The following is a 17,207-nucleotide window of genomic DNA, read 5'->3' as shown; positions in this document are numbered from 1 at the left end:
GGACTAGGACTGAAACGAGCTGAATCAAGCCCAACTGCCTGGTCAAGTCAGACAGAGACGCACTTTTACACACGCAAACAGAGAGAGAGAGAGAGAGAGAGAGAGAAGAGTAATGGCAGAGACGAAGATGGTGCACTCCCCCATCGTTACATACATATCAATGATCTGCCTTCTCACTCTGTGCCCTCCTTTTGTTATTCTCTTGTAAGTCCTTGTAATTCTCTCATAACATCAATCCATTCTTTGATTGCACTTGATTTCGTCTACAATTTTATTCAATTTTCAACCTCGACAATTCTAAGATCTTCAGATTTCTACTACTATCATTAAATTTCACGATCCCTATACTTTGAACAGCCTTGCTTTGCACTCTGTCTGGTTCTTGAGAATGCTGAATGGAAAGAAAAGTAAAAAATTTCACTTATTGAATTTCGTCTTCTATTTTGACTTTATGCTAATATGGTCCCCAAAAAAAAGAAAAAAAAAAGTAAAAAAATATACAATGTATTCATATACTTAGATGATTGAAATTTCTGTAGTATAAATCTGTGATGCAAATTGGGTGATTGTTTGTCTCAAACATGCTGATTTGAATTCATAATAATTAATGATTACATTTAGCGGCGGAGCCAGGAAATTAAGTTAGAGGGACATTGTTTGGTAACGTTTACGTTTTCAGTTTATTTTTACAAAAATTTTATAAACTGATTTTTGTTTATTTTTTGCTTATTTTTAGAAAACATAAACTACAAACGCGTTTGGTAATTGACAAAATGTTTAAAAAACTTTAAAAATATAAAAAAGAGTGAGAAATGGTAAGTGGTGGCAAGTGGCGGCAAGTGGCGACGGAAGACGGTAGGTGGTGGTGGGTGGCGGCCGGGTGGTGGTGGTGGTGGTGGGTGGGTGACGGTGGCGGGTGGTGGGTGGTAGCGAGTGAGTGGTGGTGGTAGTGGCGGATGGTGATGGCAGGTGGGTGGCGGATGGCGGGTAGGTGGCGGGTGGTGGTGGGTGTGTGGGTGGGTGGGTGACGGTGGCGGGTGGTGGCGGCGGCTGGTGGTGGGTGGTGGTGGCAAGTGGGTGGCGGATGATGGGTGGTGGCAGGTGGTGGTGGGGGGTGGGTGGGTGACGGTGACGGTGGCGGTGGCGGTGAGTAGGTGGCGGTGGCAGGTGGGTGGCGGATGGCGGGTGGTGGTGGTAGTAGGTGGGTGGGTGACGGTGGCGGGTGGTAGTGGTGGTGGTGGTGGTGGTGGTGGCGGGTAGGTGGCAGGTGGCTGGTGGTGAATGGTGGTGGCAGGCGGGTGATGAGTGGTGGTGGCGGACGGTGGATGGTAGTGGCGGGTGGATGGCGGGTGATGAGTGGTGGTGGCGGGCGGTGGATGGTAGTGGCGGGTGATGAGTGGTGGTGGCGGCGGCGAGTGGGTGGCAGGGGGTGGTGGTGGCGGCGGCGAGTGGGTGGCAGGGTGGTGGTGGTGGCAGGTGGTGGGTGGTTGTGGCAGGTGGGTGGTGAGTGGTGGTGGCAGGTGGTGGTGGGGGGTGGGTGGTGGGTGGTGGTGCTGGAAAATGGTGGCGGGTGGTAGTTAGTGTTGGGTGGTAAAACAAAAAAAAAACTCAGAACTAAAAACGGAAACACATGTTTTGAGTTTATATTTTTTGGCCAAATTTATAAACTGAGACCACTGATTTATAAATAAAAAATTTACCAAACAAGTTTTTATTTGAGTTTTTTAAATTTTTATATATACAAACAGAAAACTGAAAACGTAACCGTTACCAAACGGCATTAATTATAATTTTCTATTTAGAAAAAAAAAATCATGAGCAACATTAACATTAAGATAAGTGTGTTTGGTTTTAGTTTTCTGAATTAAGTTTTTTCAAAATTGAGTTTTTTATTTTTTATTTTTTTTATTTTTAGTGAATATTTTTAAAATTTTAAGCATTTTTATTTTTATTTTTATTTTTTTAGATGCACCTTACTTAGATGTATCTAAAAAGTAAAATATTTGTGAAAAAATATTTTAAAAAATTAATAAATACGCAAAAATACAAAAAATATATTGAATTTTCATTTTTTTTTGTATTTTTGGTATTTACTGTATTTTTTAAATATTTTTTCACAAATATTATATTTTTTAAATGTATTGAAGTTAGGTGTATCTAAAAATTTTAAAAAATTGCTTAAAATATTAAAAAAATTCATTGAAAACATTAAAATACAAAAAATAAAAACGTAGAATTTTTTGAAAACTGTTTTCTGAAAAACAGAACCAAACAAGCTGTAATTTTGTGAGATAAATTTAAATATAAAAAATTACATATTCATTATTAATAAGAACAAATCAAAATTCTATAATAGTGTGGAATAACTTGGTGTGGGATGATGATGTAAGTTTACAATTTTAGCAAAAAAATTATGGATCAAAATTTCTCATTTTAAAAAATAAAAACGCATCATTTATTGCACAAATTATTATAGAATATATTTAATTTTTATTTGACAAAAAAATATTAAAGAGATTACATTACTTATAAATGATGTGTTTTGAGTGAAATTTATTAAACAGTCTTAGAGTATCATATGGCGTTATAGAAAATCACAAATCACACAAAGTGGTATGTCAACTATTTGAAAATAATAAATTCATTATATCCAATGTATAATATTTTTCGCTACACTATTGATTTAAATTATTACATAAACAATATCACATAGTGTTCCCAAAGTATCAAATAACTATTTGTTGTAAACAATACAATAAGCGCTTAGTCAAAGAACATGTTAAGAAAAAAAGAGAATACATTTTATACATGACCAAAAAAAAAAGAAAACTCAGAACTGGGGGTGGGGGGGGGGGGGGGGACATGACCCCCCTCGACCTGTTGTGCCTCCGCCCCTGATTACATTCGTCTCCAACGTGTAGCCATGATCACAATAACCAAGTCAAAGTCGAAATAAGATCAGTTTGTTGAAATCTTTGAATGCCCTTCTAGTTTGCTAGTTTAATTTATTATTTTTTAGGGATGAGAATCTCTTTTTCTTCAAGCAGGTGACCAAAAAAAAAAAAACACACACACACACCTATAAGCACAAAGAAATAATCAAATTTTAGCTCCTCTATTGATTTTTTAACTCATTGCACTTTTTATGAAGATAAAATTAAAATCAGAATTTATTACTTCATACAGATGGTATACAATGGTGCACGCAGATGGATCTATATCTCAGGCTCTGGGTTACCTAAGGCGGCATGGGCTGCCGGGATTTATTAATATTTGGCCAAAACCCACTGCTATTGCATGGAAAATGATTGCCTGTTATGCGGCATTTGAGGCTGTACTCCAACTGTTTCTACCTGGAAAAAGGGTTGAAGGGCCAATATCTCCTGCTGGAAACAGGCCTGTTTATAAGGTACCAGATATCTGGTATTATCTCATTGATATTTCCTTGTCATTTTCTGCATCTTGCCTGCATATAAATGTAGATTTGAGTTATTTAATGGTGCTTAAATTATTTGGATTTTTTTATAGTATCACAAAAAATGAACTAGTGTTGTTGGCTGTTTGTTCAATAGTTTTCTTTTAAGTGTTGTCGTATTGCCAAAATCATAGCCTTGATCTTCTGCTTATTGCAGGCAAATGGTGTGGCGGCATATGCAGTGACATTGATTACTTATCTCAGCCTTTGGTGGTAAGAGCTTTCTCATTCTAAGCAAGGCATTCATGCACATCATGTGCGAATGTAATGTGGAGTGTCAAGTCTCTTTGCTATTAGAGGTTCATAGTTTTTGATAACCTTTTTTCTATGTGCTGCTGTTTGCAGTTGTGTTTGACAGAATTATAGAAATAGTGCTGTACTGCAAACTCTAGTGAACAAATTGAAGATAGAAAGGATTGAAAAAGGAAAATTAGATTTTTCATTCTTGTATCTTTCATTGGAAATGTCAGAAGTATGGTAATCTAAAAAAGGAAGCAAAGGTTCAAAAGAATATGCCTCTTTAGATATTTCATGTTTCTTTCTTTCTCTGAAAATGTCAGTAGAACTATGGTGATTTAGCCTTCACTTCTTGTGTCTTTATCCAAGGAGCTCTTCCTGATCGGATGAGGGGACTAATCACTGAAATTATGTCATAATTTTGGTCTTACCAGTTCTGTTACTTGAGAAATTGGCTTCTTTGTTTTCCGCTCTTACCTTCAAGAAACAATGATGCTGTATGGTTGTTTCAGTATTTGAATATTGTTCAATATGCATCATAATTTCTTCTATACTGATGTATTTACTCTATCTTCCCAGTGATTACCCTTCGAAACTAATTTCCTGGGGGGCAAAGTATGTATATCCAGATGTTGAACTTTGCAGATACTTTTATAGCAGTGTTGTTAGGGTTGAATAACCTTCTGTTTTGGTTTTCGTTCCAATTTCACATTTTCTGGACCCTACATTCTTGAGAAAACAACAAGTGTTATCTGGATTTTAATTTCAATGGACCAAGTGGCTTTTATCATCCACTGTATTGATATCCCTTCTTTGTGTTCATTCTTCAGGTTTGGGGTTTTTAACCCTTCAGTTGTCTATGACCACTTGGGAGAAATATTTTCAGCACTCATTTTTGGAAGCTTCATCTTCTGTATTTTCTTGTACATAAAAGTAAGTATTTTTTATTGGGTTAACCATCAAATGTTTTCTTATACATGCAACATCTCTCTATATTCTGATGCGCGTGTTTTGTGCATACTAGGGTCATGTTGCACCATCTTCCTCTGATTCTGGTTCGTGTGGAAACATCATAATTGATTTCTATTGGGTGAGCATCTTTAAGCTTCTATGATGTTTATTCAATGTCATCTAATTGTTGATTCATTTATTTCCTTATTCATGTGTATTTTTTTTTTTTTTTACCTTGATGATCAATGATATTAGAGGTGAAAAATGGGAAGAAGAACCATACACAGTTTGCAAATTCCCAGTCAAAATGCAAAATTGTAATTTGAAAGTTTTGCAAATGCATAATCTTACTACCATAAATTGAAGCCTCTAAGAATGATACCCAGACCAAAGCTTAGATACATGCTGAAAACGTTTCCACAACCATGGCAAAAGTTAGGCGTGTACCCAATCTTTTCCCTCCCAAACACATATTAATGTGTACTATTTGGGCGTTGTTTTAAGGTTTCTTGTGTTTGTAAGTCATTTGAAAAATTTTAGAAACTTCTGTTTAGTTTTTATATATGTATAGTCCAAAAACTCCGAACAGCCTCAAGAATTTTAAATTGGTGTTTCCAAACCATTCCCTAAGCAAAGGGCACTTTTCCAATGTGATATCTGTAGGTTAAATATTTTTTATTTTTATTAATTTCTTGCACTCGAACTAGTAATATATTTTATACAAAATATTTTGGGTCAATACCAGTCCATAGCATTATATTTTATACTCGTCATCATATTTCATCTCCTTTTGTTGTTAGCAAGTGATGCCACATATTCTGCCACATTCAGACTAGTTTTTTTTTTCTTCAAGAAAACACTCTGACTATCAGCAGAACCTCATTGGGCCCATTTTGTGCTTTTCACACGAGTGCCACCCCATACATGTAACGATGGGTATATGCATGTTCGTGACTCGTTTGAATTATAGGCTGCTGCAGAAAATGCATCTCTTACTTTTTTCTACATAAGTTACTTTTTTTCTGCTGAATCCCTGTTAAAGCATTAGCATTTGTGCCAACTGCCTACCCCTTATCTCTTGAAATGTGGGGACTAGGTTATTGGTAAAGTAGTCCAGATGCATATTGCCGTGATGATAGTATGTGATTGGACAATGTATTATCTGAGGGGAAAATTTTACTTGGTATTGACATGCTCTTGATTCTGATGTTTTGTTATGGTTGTCATACTTGCAGGGTATGGAACTTTATCCTCGGATTGGCAAGAACTTCGATATAAAGGTTTTCACAAACTGCAGATTTGGGATGATGTCCTGGGCAGTTCTTGCCATCACCTATTGCATAAAGCAGGTAGATACTCCAACATATCCCTTGACATCATTTACTGGTTGGTCTACATCCCATGTCATTTCATGCCAAAGGGATGCTAGATGGTAGTCCCTTTGCTTGATTGGGCAACCAAGAAATCTCAAAAATCATTCGTGCCCTCTCTCATTAATGACTAGGATATCCCAATAGGTTTCAGCCAGCAGTCAGTGGTAATATGCAAATTGGACATAGAAAAGGTTTATGATCATTTGAACTAGGATTTTTTTTATTTATTATATTTGTGGGGTAGGTGGGATTTAGTGATAGATGGAGCAATGGATCTAGTTTTGTATTTTCCCAGTATGTCTCAGTTTTGGTGAATCGCTAGTCAGCAAGTTTCCTTCAAAACCTCAGGGCGACTGAGGCAAGGTGACCCATTATCACCCCTGCTTTTCATTTTAGTTACGGAGGCATCAAATCATATGATTGGAATGACAAATCAAGGTGGGTTCACGAAAGGCTTTCAGTTGGGATGATAGATGGGTCCCCAATGGTAGTTTCTCACCTGATATACATGCATGACAATGTGATTTGGTTATCGACGATGTGTCCTTTTATGTTTTGAGGTTGTATTGGGTTTGAATGTTAATTTGGCTAAATCAGAGTTGATTCTTATTGGAGAAGTTCCAGATATTGGTGGGTCGGTCTCCATTCTTGGGCTTAGAGTGGGTGTTCTTCGAGACACATGTTGAGGATGGGGTTGTGGAGAGGTTCCAAAGGATGTTGGCAGGATGGAATAAGCAGTACCCGTCAAATGGAGGTTGACTTATTGTAATTAAAAATACATTGTGGACCTTATCCACCTAGTTCATGTCCTTGTGCACTATCCCACTTCGTTGGCTAGGAGAGTTGTAAAGTTGTAGCTAGATTTTTTGAGCCAAGGTATAGGGAAGAGTTTAAATATCATCTTGCGGATTTGAATATTGTTTTTACTTCTTTGAGAGAGGGTGGATTGGGAATTAGGAGGTTGGGAGTTTTTAATGAATCTCTTTTGGGCAAGTGGCTTTAGAAAACATGAGGGATAAATATTGGAGGAGAGTGGTGATGGCCAAATATGGCAGTTCATGCGGTGACTGGACCTCTTTGGAGGTGACTATATCATATGGGTGGCGGCTTTGGAAAGGTATTCATCAAGTTTGGAATGATTTTATGGGATCCACTTATTTCAATTTTCAAGGTGAGAAGGGGAGACGGTGAAGTTTTGGCAGCATAGGTGGTGTGGAGAGGGCCTGGCCTTCTGTTTTGCACCTTGTGTAAGATTTAGTGACGAATTGATTGACCAATCTACTCAACTTGTTTTACGGGCTGAAGGGTATTGGAGAGAGCCAAGATTCTGTGTTGGTCAGTATATCTAAGAAAGGGAGGTTTGAGATGGATTCTTTCTATAAGGCTTTGATGAGAGATAGGAGGATGACTTTCCCTCAGAGAGCAATTTTGACTGGTGTGCCTTCTCCAAGGTAACTTTCTTTGATAATTTGCTTATTAAGCAGAAAGTCATTGTAAATTCGTGTTCCCTATGCAAGTGTGATGGCAAATCCGTTTCTCACATATTCATACATTGTAGTATGGTGAGGGATTTGTAGCGGTTGAGTTGAACTTTGTCTGGGATGGATTTTGTGTTTGTAAGAGATGTGGCTGGGGTTCTACATAATTGGTGGTTAGAAGGGTGGGGAATTTTAGGCAAAATGCATGGATATTGACTCCACTGTGTTTGATGTGGATCATATACGGAGTGAAGGAAATAGGAGAACATTTCAGGGGGTAGAGGAGCCTTTATATAGACTTAACTCTTAAGGACTTTTTGGTTATAATGTATAGTTGGACTTCAGGGAGGATCAATTTGTAAATTTTGCTTATTAACTTGTGGGAAATATATAGGCCTCTCTCTCTTTTCTTATGTATTGGTAGTGAGGATTGTGCAGGCTTAACCTTTATTTTATTTTTTATTTTTTTCCGGTGTATGGCTAGCATCCCCTTTTGATGCTCTCTTAACAATATTAATTCAGAAAAAATTAGCTTTAGTATTTGAATTTTAAGAAAATTATTTGGTTACTGTTGTTTTAATGTATAGTTGCTCTGCTTTGACAGTATGAAGCAAATGGGAGAGTGGCAGATTCCATGCTTGTAAATACTATATTGATGCTAGCGTATATTACAAAGTTCTTTTGGTGGGAAGATGGATATTGGAACACAATGGATATTGCACACGATCGAGGTTTGTAGATGCATCATCATTCTTCATGTTTCATGAGCATTAGTAGGTATTTTAGGGACAATGAGGAATGACTAATTAACATTTGCAGTACAATATTTTTTTTACATTTCCTTTTTTGGTTGGCATTCTGTTGTATTTTGTTCTTGAAAAACAATGAAATAACTATTTGAGTTTCAACTACTCATAACTTTAGTACCAGAACAACTTGCCTTGCCCTTTTCCCTCTTTAATTAAGATGAGAACAAAACCTATAGCTGGCCTCATTTTATTTTCAATTTATTTGGCGAAACCTAAGCTTTAAATTGCCTAATAATCTGTTATTCAAATTTGAGAAATTTTGTCTTTAGAAGAGTTATTATAAAATATATGAATTTGCACAGTTGCGCGCATGCTTACGGCATTGTTTCGGCACATATCCTTCCTTGCATCCTTGCAACTCAATTACTCAGGGTCTTTTTTCTCATTGTATCCTAACCAATTATTTACAGTTGAAAGATTGAAATAACCCCACCTTTTTACGTGTAGATCTTGTTTTCAGTGTTTCTTTTTCCCTTTGTTAGTATCATTGATGCTCAATGTCATTATGGTTATCCTATGTTTTGTTTCGGCAGCTGGCTTTTATATATGCTGGGGATGCTTGGTATGGGTCCCATCTGTCTATACTTCTCCTGGCATGTACCTAGTAAATCATCCTGTGAATCTTGGAACTCAGGTAAGTCACATACGTTTTTTGCCAATAAATGGCTATGTTGTTCTTGTTTTCAAAAAATGGAATTGATTCCAAAAGTTTCAAAATTTTTGGAAACGAAAAAAACGTTTCACTTATTTTCAAAACAAGTTTTCACTCTCTCCTCCTTCTCCCCCCAACAGCAAAAAATATCGTCTTAATTCAAAAACTCATGCATACCCCAAACATGAAACCAATTGGATGAGCACAATCTCTTTTTTGGTCCTTGGCTACAAATTTCTTCTCGTCTTGATTTCTTGCTCTTAACAAACTAATGAAATCATTCTACTTGTCCAGCTTGCTATTTACATTCTTGTAGCAGGCATTCTATGCATATACATCAATTATGACTGTGACAGGCAAAGGCAAGAATTTCGTAGAACAAATGGCAAGTGCTTGGTTTGGGGAAAAGCTCCATCAAAGGTATTTGCTTTCATGGTTACAAAAGGCTTTAGTTTGCCTTAATATCCAATCTTATTTCTTCCTTCTATTGGTCGACCTCCAAACTTGTCTAACTGGCTTTTTTGTAGCTGCTAAATTTTCCGTTGTAGGTTAAGAATTAATCCGGTTTACTGTTTATACAGATTGTGGCCTCATACACGACTAAGGGTGAGACAAAAACCAGTCTTCTCCTGACCTCAGGATGGTGAGCTTTCATGTTTATATTGCAGTATGGAAACTGTACCTCAGATTGTTACTAATTAGTTGCTTTTAACCTAAGCCATGTACTTTGTAATTTGCGCACATTCAAGAAGGGTTGAGTTCTCCCTTCAATTGGTCTAAGTTTAGTGATATTCAATTAATATTTGAGTTGGCCTTTCTAATGTTACGGGTCTGCAGGTGGGGATTATCTCGTCATTTCCATTATGTACCAGAAATATTAGCAGCTTTCTTCTGGACTGTACCGACTCTTTTCAACCATGTGAGAGTTTGCATTACTATAAAATAGCTGCTCTGCCTGCAATTCTGTGTAACATATGGCCCAATATTTGAATTTCTTAATTGTTTTTTGCAGTTTCTTCCTTACTTTTATGTAGTATTTCTTACCATCCTTCTGTTTGACCGAGCGAAAAGGGATGATGACCGATGTCGATCTAAGTAAGCAAACACAATCTCTCTCTCTCTCTCTCTCTCTCTCTCTCTCTCTCTCTCTCTCTCTCTCTCGCGCGCGCACATCTTTTCAGCTGAAATTTTGTCGTTGGAAATTTTGCAATAAGATGTGAAAAGAAAATTATGGATATCCCTTAGTCTGTCAAGCCAGTGAGTTGGATATCATTAGGAGGACTCTTTTTTATCTTTATTTATTTTTATGCAATCTGTGCAATCATATCTAATAGCTAAACAAAATTAGACGTAGTCATGCTAGTTCTTCTAGCCATTTGATATGATTGCACGAGGAGTCTCATTTGGAATTAGCACAAGTATGTGTAATTTTGTCCTGAGTGTCCTAACAGGATGTGCTTCTTGTTGTGCTCATTCGGCATATATCTCCTTGATCCCTTTTTGCATTTTGAATGAAAAAATTTGGCGGTGTGGTGGTTGCAGATATGGGAAATATTGGAAATTATATTGCGAGAAGGTCCCTTACAGGATTATACCTGGAATCTTCTGAGGCTTCAGTTTGGTTGAATCCACCATCGACTTTGATCTGCCTTGCTTATGCGCGACCCTTAGAGGGTGATATAGGATTGTGATTTTTAGTGCTCTACTTTTACTAGTTAATTTATCTTGGTAGGTTAGATGTGCTGTTTGTAAGTTTTAACATGAAGTATTATAACGCAGCAACTTTGGGCTGAAATTGTTGTACTCTTGTGATGCCAATTTGGCACCCAAAAAATTAATGTGATTAGTTTTTATTTAGTTGCACATTATGATTTTTTTTTTTCCCTTGATGCATTCGTATGGTTTAAAATTTTGATAAAAATACCCCCCCCCCCCATCCTCTTTCCCTCTCTGCCCTTCTCTTTTTATCTTCGTTCTCTTCCTATCTCCCTTCTCTTCCCTGCCCTTCTCTTTCTATCTTCACAAGAATCTACATGTTTTCATAATATTTATGGTCTTTTCATTTGTTTGTAATTTTAATTCTTTCCACTGATTTGCAGTTATTTCATATTTTCTAAAGGGTTGGTTGCATATGCAATTCTTTTTGGTTTTTTTCTACAATAAATTTGTTGGGTGATGTAAAGGACATAATCCAATAATTTAAAATTAGAATAAAATGATACTAAAATAATATATTTTTAAACTATATATTTAAAATTAAAAAAAGATATTTTAAATTATACATTTGAAAAAATTAATTACGAACATCAGAATTATTTGAAGAGAAAAATGACAGAAGAACCTTCTCTGTTGAAAATTGAATCATTTGCATGTAACTCACTCTGACCTATCATATTTTATTTATTTTTTTAATTAGAAAAATAGTCAAACTCTTTAAAAAAAAAAATTCATAATTTATCACAATAACAAGACAGGCAACATGTCAAATCCAATCACATTACATGAATTTTACGGGAAATGAAAATCTCGTTGTTAATAATTAAATTTGTGTCAATATTAATTTTTTTAATTTATTTTGTGGTCCTATACAAAATTTATTTATTTATTTTTTAACATTTTTTTAGCTAAGGGTTTATTATTTTGTTCATAATAAGTAGTTATTCGTGGACCCAATTATTCTATGTTTATCCTATGTTTGTTTTAACATTTTAGTTTAGGATTATTAATCCAATGGATAATTAATCCAATAAATTTGTAGGATTATTAATAATGGGGTAGAAGTGGGATTATTAATCCAATGGATATTAATCCAATTGGATAGTAAATACCACACTAATTTAATAGGATTATTAATACTTCACTATTAATTTTGTGAATCATGACCTAAGGGCACTATGTGGTATTGTTTATGTAGTAGTCTAAACCAATAGTGTAGTGGGAAATTTTTTAGATTGAATATAATTAACTCATTATTTTCAGGTAGTTGACAAACTATTTAGTGTGATTTGTGAATTCTCATGCTTTGAGTATCACATAGGCAACGTCATATGATACTCTAAGACTATGTAATAATTTAAAAAAATGATCAAGACCTCCTTTCCCCCCACCCCCTTTGACCCCTTCTCTTTCTTGATTGGCTAATTTTTTTTTTCCTTTTTCTTTTTTTTTTCTTCTCCTCCAATCACCACCCGCCACGTGTGTGTGTGGGAGGGGGGTGGTGGGAGTGGGGTGGTGGGAGTTGGTGATTGAGGAGGTCTCAATCACAACCCAATAATTTATATTCAAAACACATCATTTATAAGTAATATCATCTCTTTAATATTTTCTGTCAATTAAAAATTAAATAGATTTTATAATAATTTGTATTAAAAATGATGTGTTTCTATTTTCTAAAACTAGGAACTTTGATCCATAATTTTTTGTGCAAAAATTACAAATTTACATCACCATCCCACACTGAACTATTACACACTGTTATAGAATTTTGATTTGTTCCTATTAATAATGATTTTTAATTTTTTATACTTAAATTTAACTCATAAAATTTTGCTTGGTTTGGGTTTTCTAAAAATACTTTTCAAAAAAGTCTACTTTCTTATTTTTCGTATTTTTTTGTTTTTACTGAATTTTTTTAATATTTTAAGTATTTTTTTTTAATTTTAAGACACATCTAACATAAATACACTTGAAAAGTATAATTTTCGTAAAAAAAATCTTTAAGAAATGCACTAAATACCAACAAAAAAAAAAACCAAAAATTTAGTATATTTTTCGTATTTTTGTGTATTTATTAATTTTTTGAGATATTTTTTCACCAATATTTTACTTTTTAGATATATTTAAGTAACTTGCATCTAAAAAAATGCTTAAAATTTTAAACATAAAAAAAAATCAAAAAATAAAAAACTCAATTTTTAAAAAATTGAATTCAAAAAATTGAAACCAAACATACCGATTATTATCTTAAAATTGATCATGATTTTTTTTAAAATAAAAAATTATAATTAGTAAGCGTCTCTGTAACTTAATTTCTTGATTCCACTGCTTATTATTATAAGTCCAATTATTATGATTCTCTACTCGTAAATAATTAACATTTTCCTAGGAATAATCATTTCTTTCTTTTTTTTTTCATTTATTTAAATATGAAATCATAATCTGAAATGACATTAATTTATTAGAAAATGTTTGGCATGCTTTTGGAATGATTCTGCCCTCATATTTCATATATATAGGATTCACATTGTAAGTGGTCCGTGGTCCAAATTTGTGTGGTGGTGTGTGTGAGGTCTCGATCATTGGTCTAATTTATTTCAATTATGCTCAGGATTACCCAACTCTTCTGGGGTTTTTTTCAAACTAAGTCTCTTTTGTATCTTATTTTTCAAACTAAGCATAGTTTGGACGGAATTCCCAAACTAAGCTAAAGTGCTTTTACTGTTTGGAGCCTAAAATTTGATGAATAGTGAAAGCGCTATTATAAAATGCGTTTTTAATTAATAAATTGCTGTTTTAAATCGCGCTTTTAACATAAAATTTTTTTTCTAAAGAAAACGCTATTTGAAATAGCGCTTTCACTATACATATAATTTTTTTTTTTTTTTTTTTTTAGAAAACGTTATTTGAAATAACGTTTCTACTGTTGACCAAAACCAACCCCCTCTGACATACGCACGCACCCACAAACACCCAACCCACACTCTTAACCATTAAAATAATATAATTTTTATATATAATAATAATTTATAATAATAAATTATATAATTTTTATAATTTTCATAAATATAAATCATTTTTAGGTTATGGATGGTTTGATTTATAACACGTATGTAAGGGTAAAAATTTTTATAATCAAAAATAATTTTTACAATTTTTATAATCAAAAATAATTTATAAATTACCAAAAATAATTTATAATACGTATGTATTATAAATTTTTTTATAATAATTTATAATACATATGTATTTACTTTAAATAAATTATATATAATACGTATGTATTATATATATAATTTTTATATATTTACTTTAAATAAATTATTTTTGATACGTATGCACAGTGAAAGCGCTATTTCAAATAGCGTTTTCTTTAGAAAAAAAATTTAACGTTAAAAACGCGATTTAAAATAGCGATTTATTAATTAAAAGTGCATTTTACAATAGCGCTTTCACTATGCATCAAATTTTGGACTCCAAACAGTAAAAGCGCGATTTGTAATAACACTTTAGCTTAGTTTAGAAATTCCGTCCAAACTAGACCTAGTTTGAAAAATAGGATGTAAAAGAAGCTCAGTTTGGGAAAAGGCCAACTCTTCCTTTATCTGAACATGAGTAGATGATTCTAGAATCCAGATCGTCTACATCGTCAGTCTCTTCTCTCGGTTTTTGGATCTCTCTCTACACCACCGCCCACCCCCAACGTCGGCCGCTTCCGGACTTCCGCCGCCTACGGTTGCCGTAACTGATATCTCCCTTTAGGTTACTTTCTCTCTCATCCCTGTTTTTTAATTTTATTTCTTGGCATTCTGTATCTTTGTTGTTTCTAATTAGGGTTCACGACGACGATGATGATGATGATGATGCTGCTTTGAGAAAATAAGTTTCTTGATATTTTATGTTCTAAATTTTTATCATTGGGTGTTGTTTGAATTTCGTTAGACTTAAATCAAATCAAATCAACCCAACCTGCCAATCCGTTCATTCGAAAATTCTAGAATACTTCAATCGATCTGCCGGTTTAGAGGATAGCTGATTTTGGTGGCTGCTAGAAAATTTTCTACTCTGCCAATTTTTTCCCCCAGCCTTACCTCTGTCCACACTCTTACTTGTAAGTTGCAACAAAATTTTGATTGTGTTTTTTTAATAATGTGAATGTGAATTGCAAGGGTTTTTTTTTTAAATAAAGATAAGAGGAGGGGAAAAGCTTCTTGTTGTTGCACATGATTAGGTTGATATTGTTTGTGAAAGACCAAACGTATGGAATAGTGAATTATGAAATAGTTCCAAGTGTGAAGAACAATTAAATTTAACTTACATGAATCAAACAAGGGAGATTGGGAAGCTGTTTTAGGGTTAGGTGTTGATGCGAAGCATTCCAAGTCAAAGGAGGGGGAGTTTGGGGGAAGGAGAGGGAATTAAACAGGTTCGAATGCACAATCAGTATGAACGCAGGAAAAGTGAGTGAGGGTTTAGCCGGGCATTGTGATAGGATGTGGATGTGTATGAGAGATGAGAACACTTGACTTATGGTGGTTGATTCTTATTAACTACGTACAACTGTTGTTATTTTTTGCCGGCATTGCTTTGCTTTGCTATTCATTTCTTTTGCATCCTTTACACCACCAATATACCAATATGCAAGCCCTAAATTTTGTTACTTATTAATCTTATCAACAGGGAATATGTCTTCTTATGAGAATGTTGTTGGTGGGAAGCTGAAGCTGAAAGGAAAGGCCCTGGATGTCAAGGCTGGAGGGGTGAAGAAGAAAAAGAAACAGAAGAAGCATTACGATGAAATTTCTCAAGTCAATGAAAATGAGCTTTCAGCAGGTACGTTGGTTGTTTCTAGGAAAGCACGTACCTTGCATAGTTGAGTGTTCATTGTTTATACTTGCATGGATACCTACATATATATCACATACATGGAATGGATTCTGATTGCATTGCTCATCCTTCCATTTCCTATTTTGATAAAATGGTTTTGTACTCGCTCTCATCCCATTTTGGTTGCAAGTGTGGTAGCAACTCATCTTAGTTTGCTAACCTATTGTGTAGGTTTTGACTGATTGTTTGAAGTTTGGTAGGTCGTAAAAACATTTAACTTCTTGTGGGAGTTTACATCATTCTGCAAGGATCCGTTAAAGGGATATTTAAATTTATTCATTTAATTGTACTTGTTTGTATCAAATGAAATCAATTGTTCAGCTTCGGATGCAAGCTGTACTTAGACAGTTTTGTCAAATAAATATAGAGAGTCCATGAGTCTTTTTTTAATCTTCATGGTCTACTTTCTGATCCATTTTGGTAAATTAGACGCACCAAGTAAAAATGTAAAATTCCCCGAATCAAGGTAAAATTTCATAGGACAATTTTATTGAATTAAGTAACAAACTTTGAATTTACAATTGCAAAAAAATGATTCTTTGTTTTCTATCTGTACTTGAGGACTTTATTAAAACCGTTCATCTCAAATTTCCTATGGGATGATGATGTGAACAGTTTAACCAGCCAATTCTACCTGGCTGTCAAAACTGTGTTGAGGGTGGAAAGCAGTAGATGTGTAACGAAACAAATTAGCCTTTGTGCCGTGCTTTGGTGAAATGTAGAGTGGAAGACCTTTTTTCTTGCGCCTGTTCTATTTCAAGTAGACCTTGATTATTTTAGTACCCTTTCGACACGTTGTTTAATTTCCGGGTAATATAAGATTATCCTTAGAATACGTGGTGAGATAATGGACCGCACAGAATGAGGGAGGATTGTGAAAGATTAATGTATATTGTTTTATTTTATGTTTGAGAGGGATGTAATTGGATAACATTATACTTTTTTTTTTCCTTTACATTTTTTGTGTTATCATTCTTTATCCTGACTTCTCGTAGAATTGAGTTATCTCAATGTAACGGGATGAAGTGTCCAATCCTGACACCCTGTACCATTGTCAAATTGTGTTACCAAATGTGAGATAAACTAGGTACCGTGGATAACTAATCCCAATCCAAACATGTCCTTTAATGTTACTGTCATACATGGTGCAGGAGGAAATACAGGAATGGCAACAGATCTGAACCAGGATGATGTAAATGATGCCAACAAATCTGCTGGGGAAGGAAATGCTGCTTCTTATGATGAGCATCTGACGCCAGCAGAGAGGCGCTACATGGAGCAAAAGGAACAAATTGATGTGCATAGGCTGGCCAAGATATCTAATAAATCACATCGTGACCGGATTCTGGATTTCAACCAGTATCTTGCAAACATGAGTGAGCATTATGATATTCCTAAAGTTGGCCCTGGCTGATTCAACTTTATTGTTACAAGTCTGAAGGACAGAAGATGCCACCTTTTCACTTGTAATTTGACCAGACTGATTTAGCTTCTACCAGCATCTTCATATCTTTCTGATGGGTGGCTTGTTCTTTATTTTGTTGATGTTTTATCTCTGTTTGCTTGTTTTTGAATCATTTTAAACCTTTTTTTTAAAAAGTACTTTGCACTAGATATAATTCTTTCTTA

General features: G+C 34.7%; 1 protein-coding gene across 1 annotated transcript; it reads left to right on the top strand.

Annotated features, from left to right (window-relative positions):
* Positions 1-68: 68 nt before the first annotated feature.
* DWF5 (Ergosterol biosynthesis ERG4/ERG24 family) lies at positions 69-17,194 on the top strand. Its single transcript, XM_082910313.1, has 15 exons — positions 69-204; positions 3,187-3,409; positions 3,633-3,688; positions 4,543-4,645; positions 4,737-4,802; positions 5,899-6,012; positions 8,119-8,245; positions 8,857-8,957; positions 9,270-9,395; positions 9,557-9,618; positions 9,813-9,894; positions 9,988-10,070; positions 10,518-10,551; positions 15,377-15,524; positions 16,730-17,194. The coding sequence occupies exons 1-15, from the start codon at positions 113-115 to the stop codon at positions 16,990-16,992; spliced, it is 1,680 nt and encodes a 559-aa protein (XP_082766439.1). The 5' UTR covers positions 69-112; the 3' UTR covers positions 16,993-17,194.
* The last annotated feature ends 13 nt before the right edge of the window (positions 17,195-17,207 follow it).

The sequence above is a fragment of the Camellia sinensis genome, chromosome 15 (assembly GCF_055761805.1).
Source record: "Camellia sinensis isolate YWXY chromosome 15, ASM5576180v1, whole genome shotgun sequence".
In the NCBI taxonomy this organism is placed as follows: domain Eukaryota; kingdom Viridiplantae; phylum Streptophyta; class Magnoliopsida; order Ericales; family Theaceae; genus Camellia; species Camellia sinensis.
Note: the sequence above shows the minus strand (reverse complement) of the source record. Positions and strands in the feature narration are given on the sequence as shown.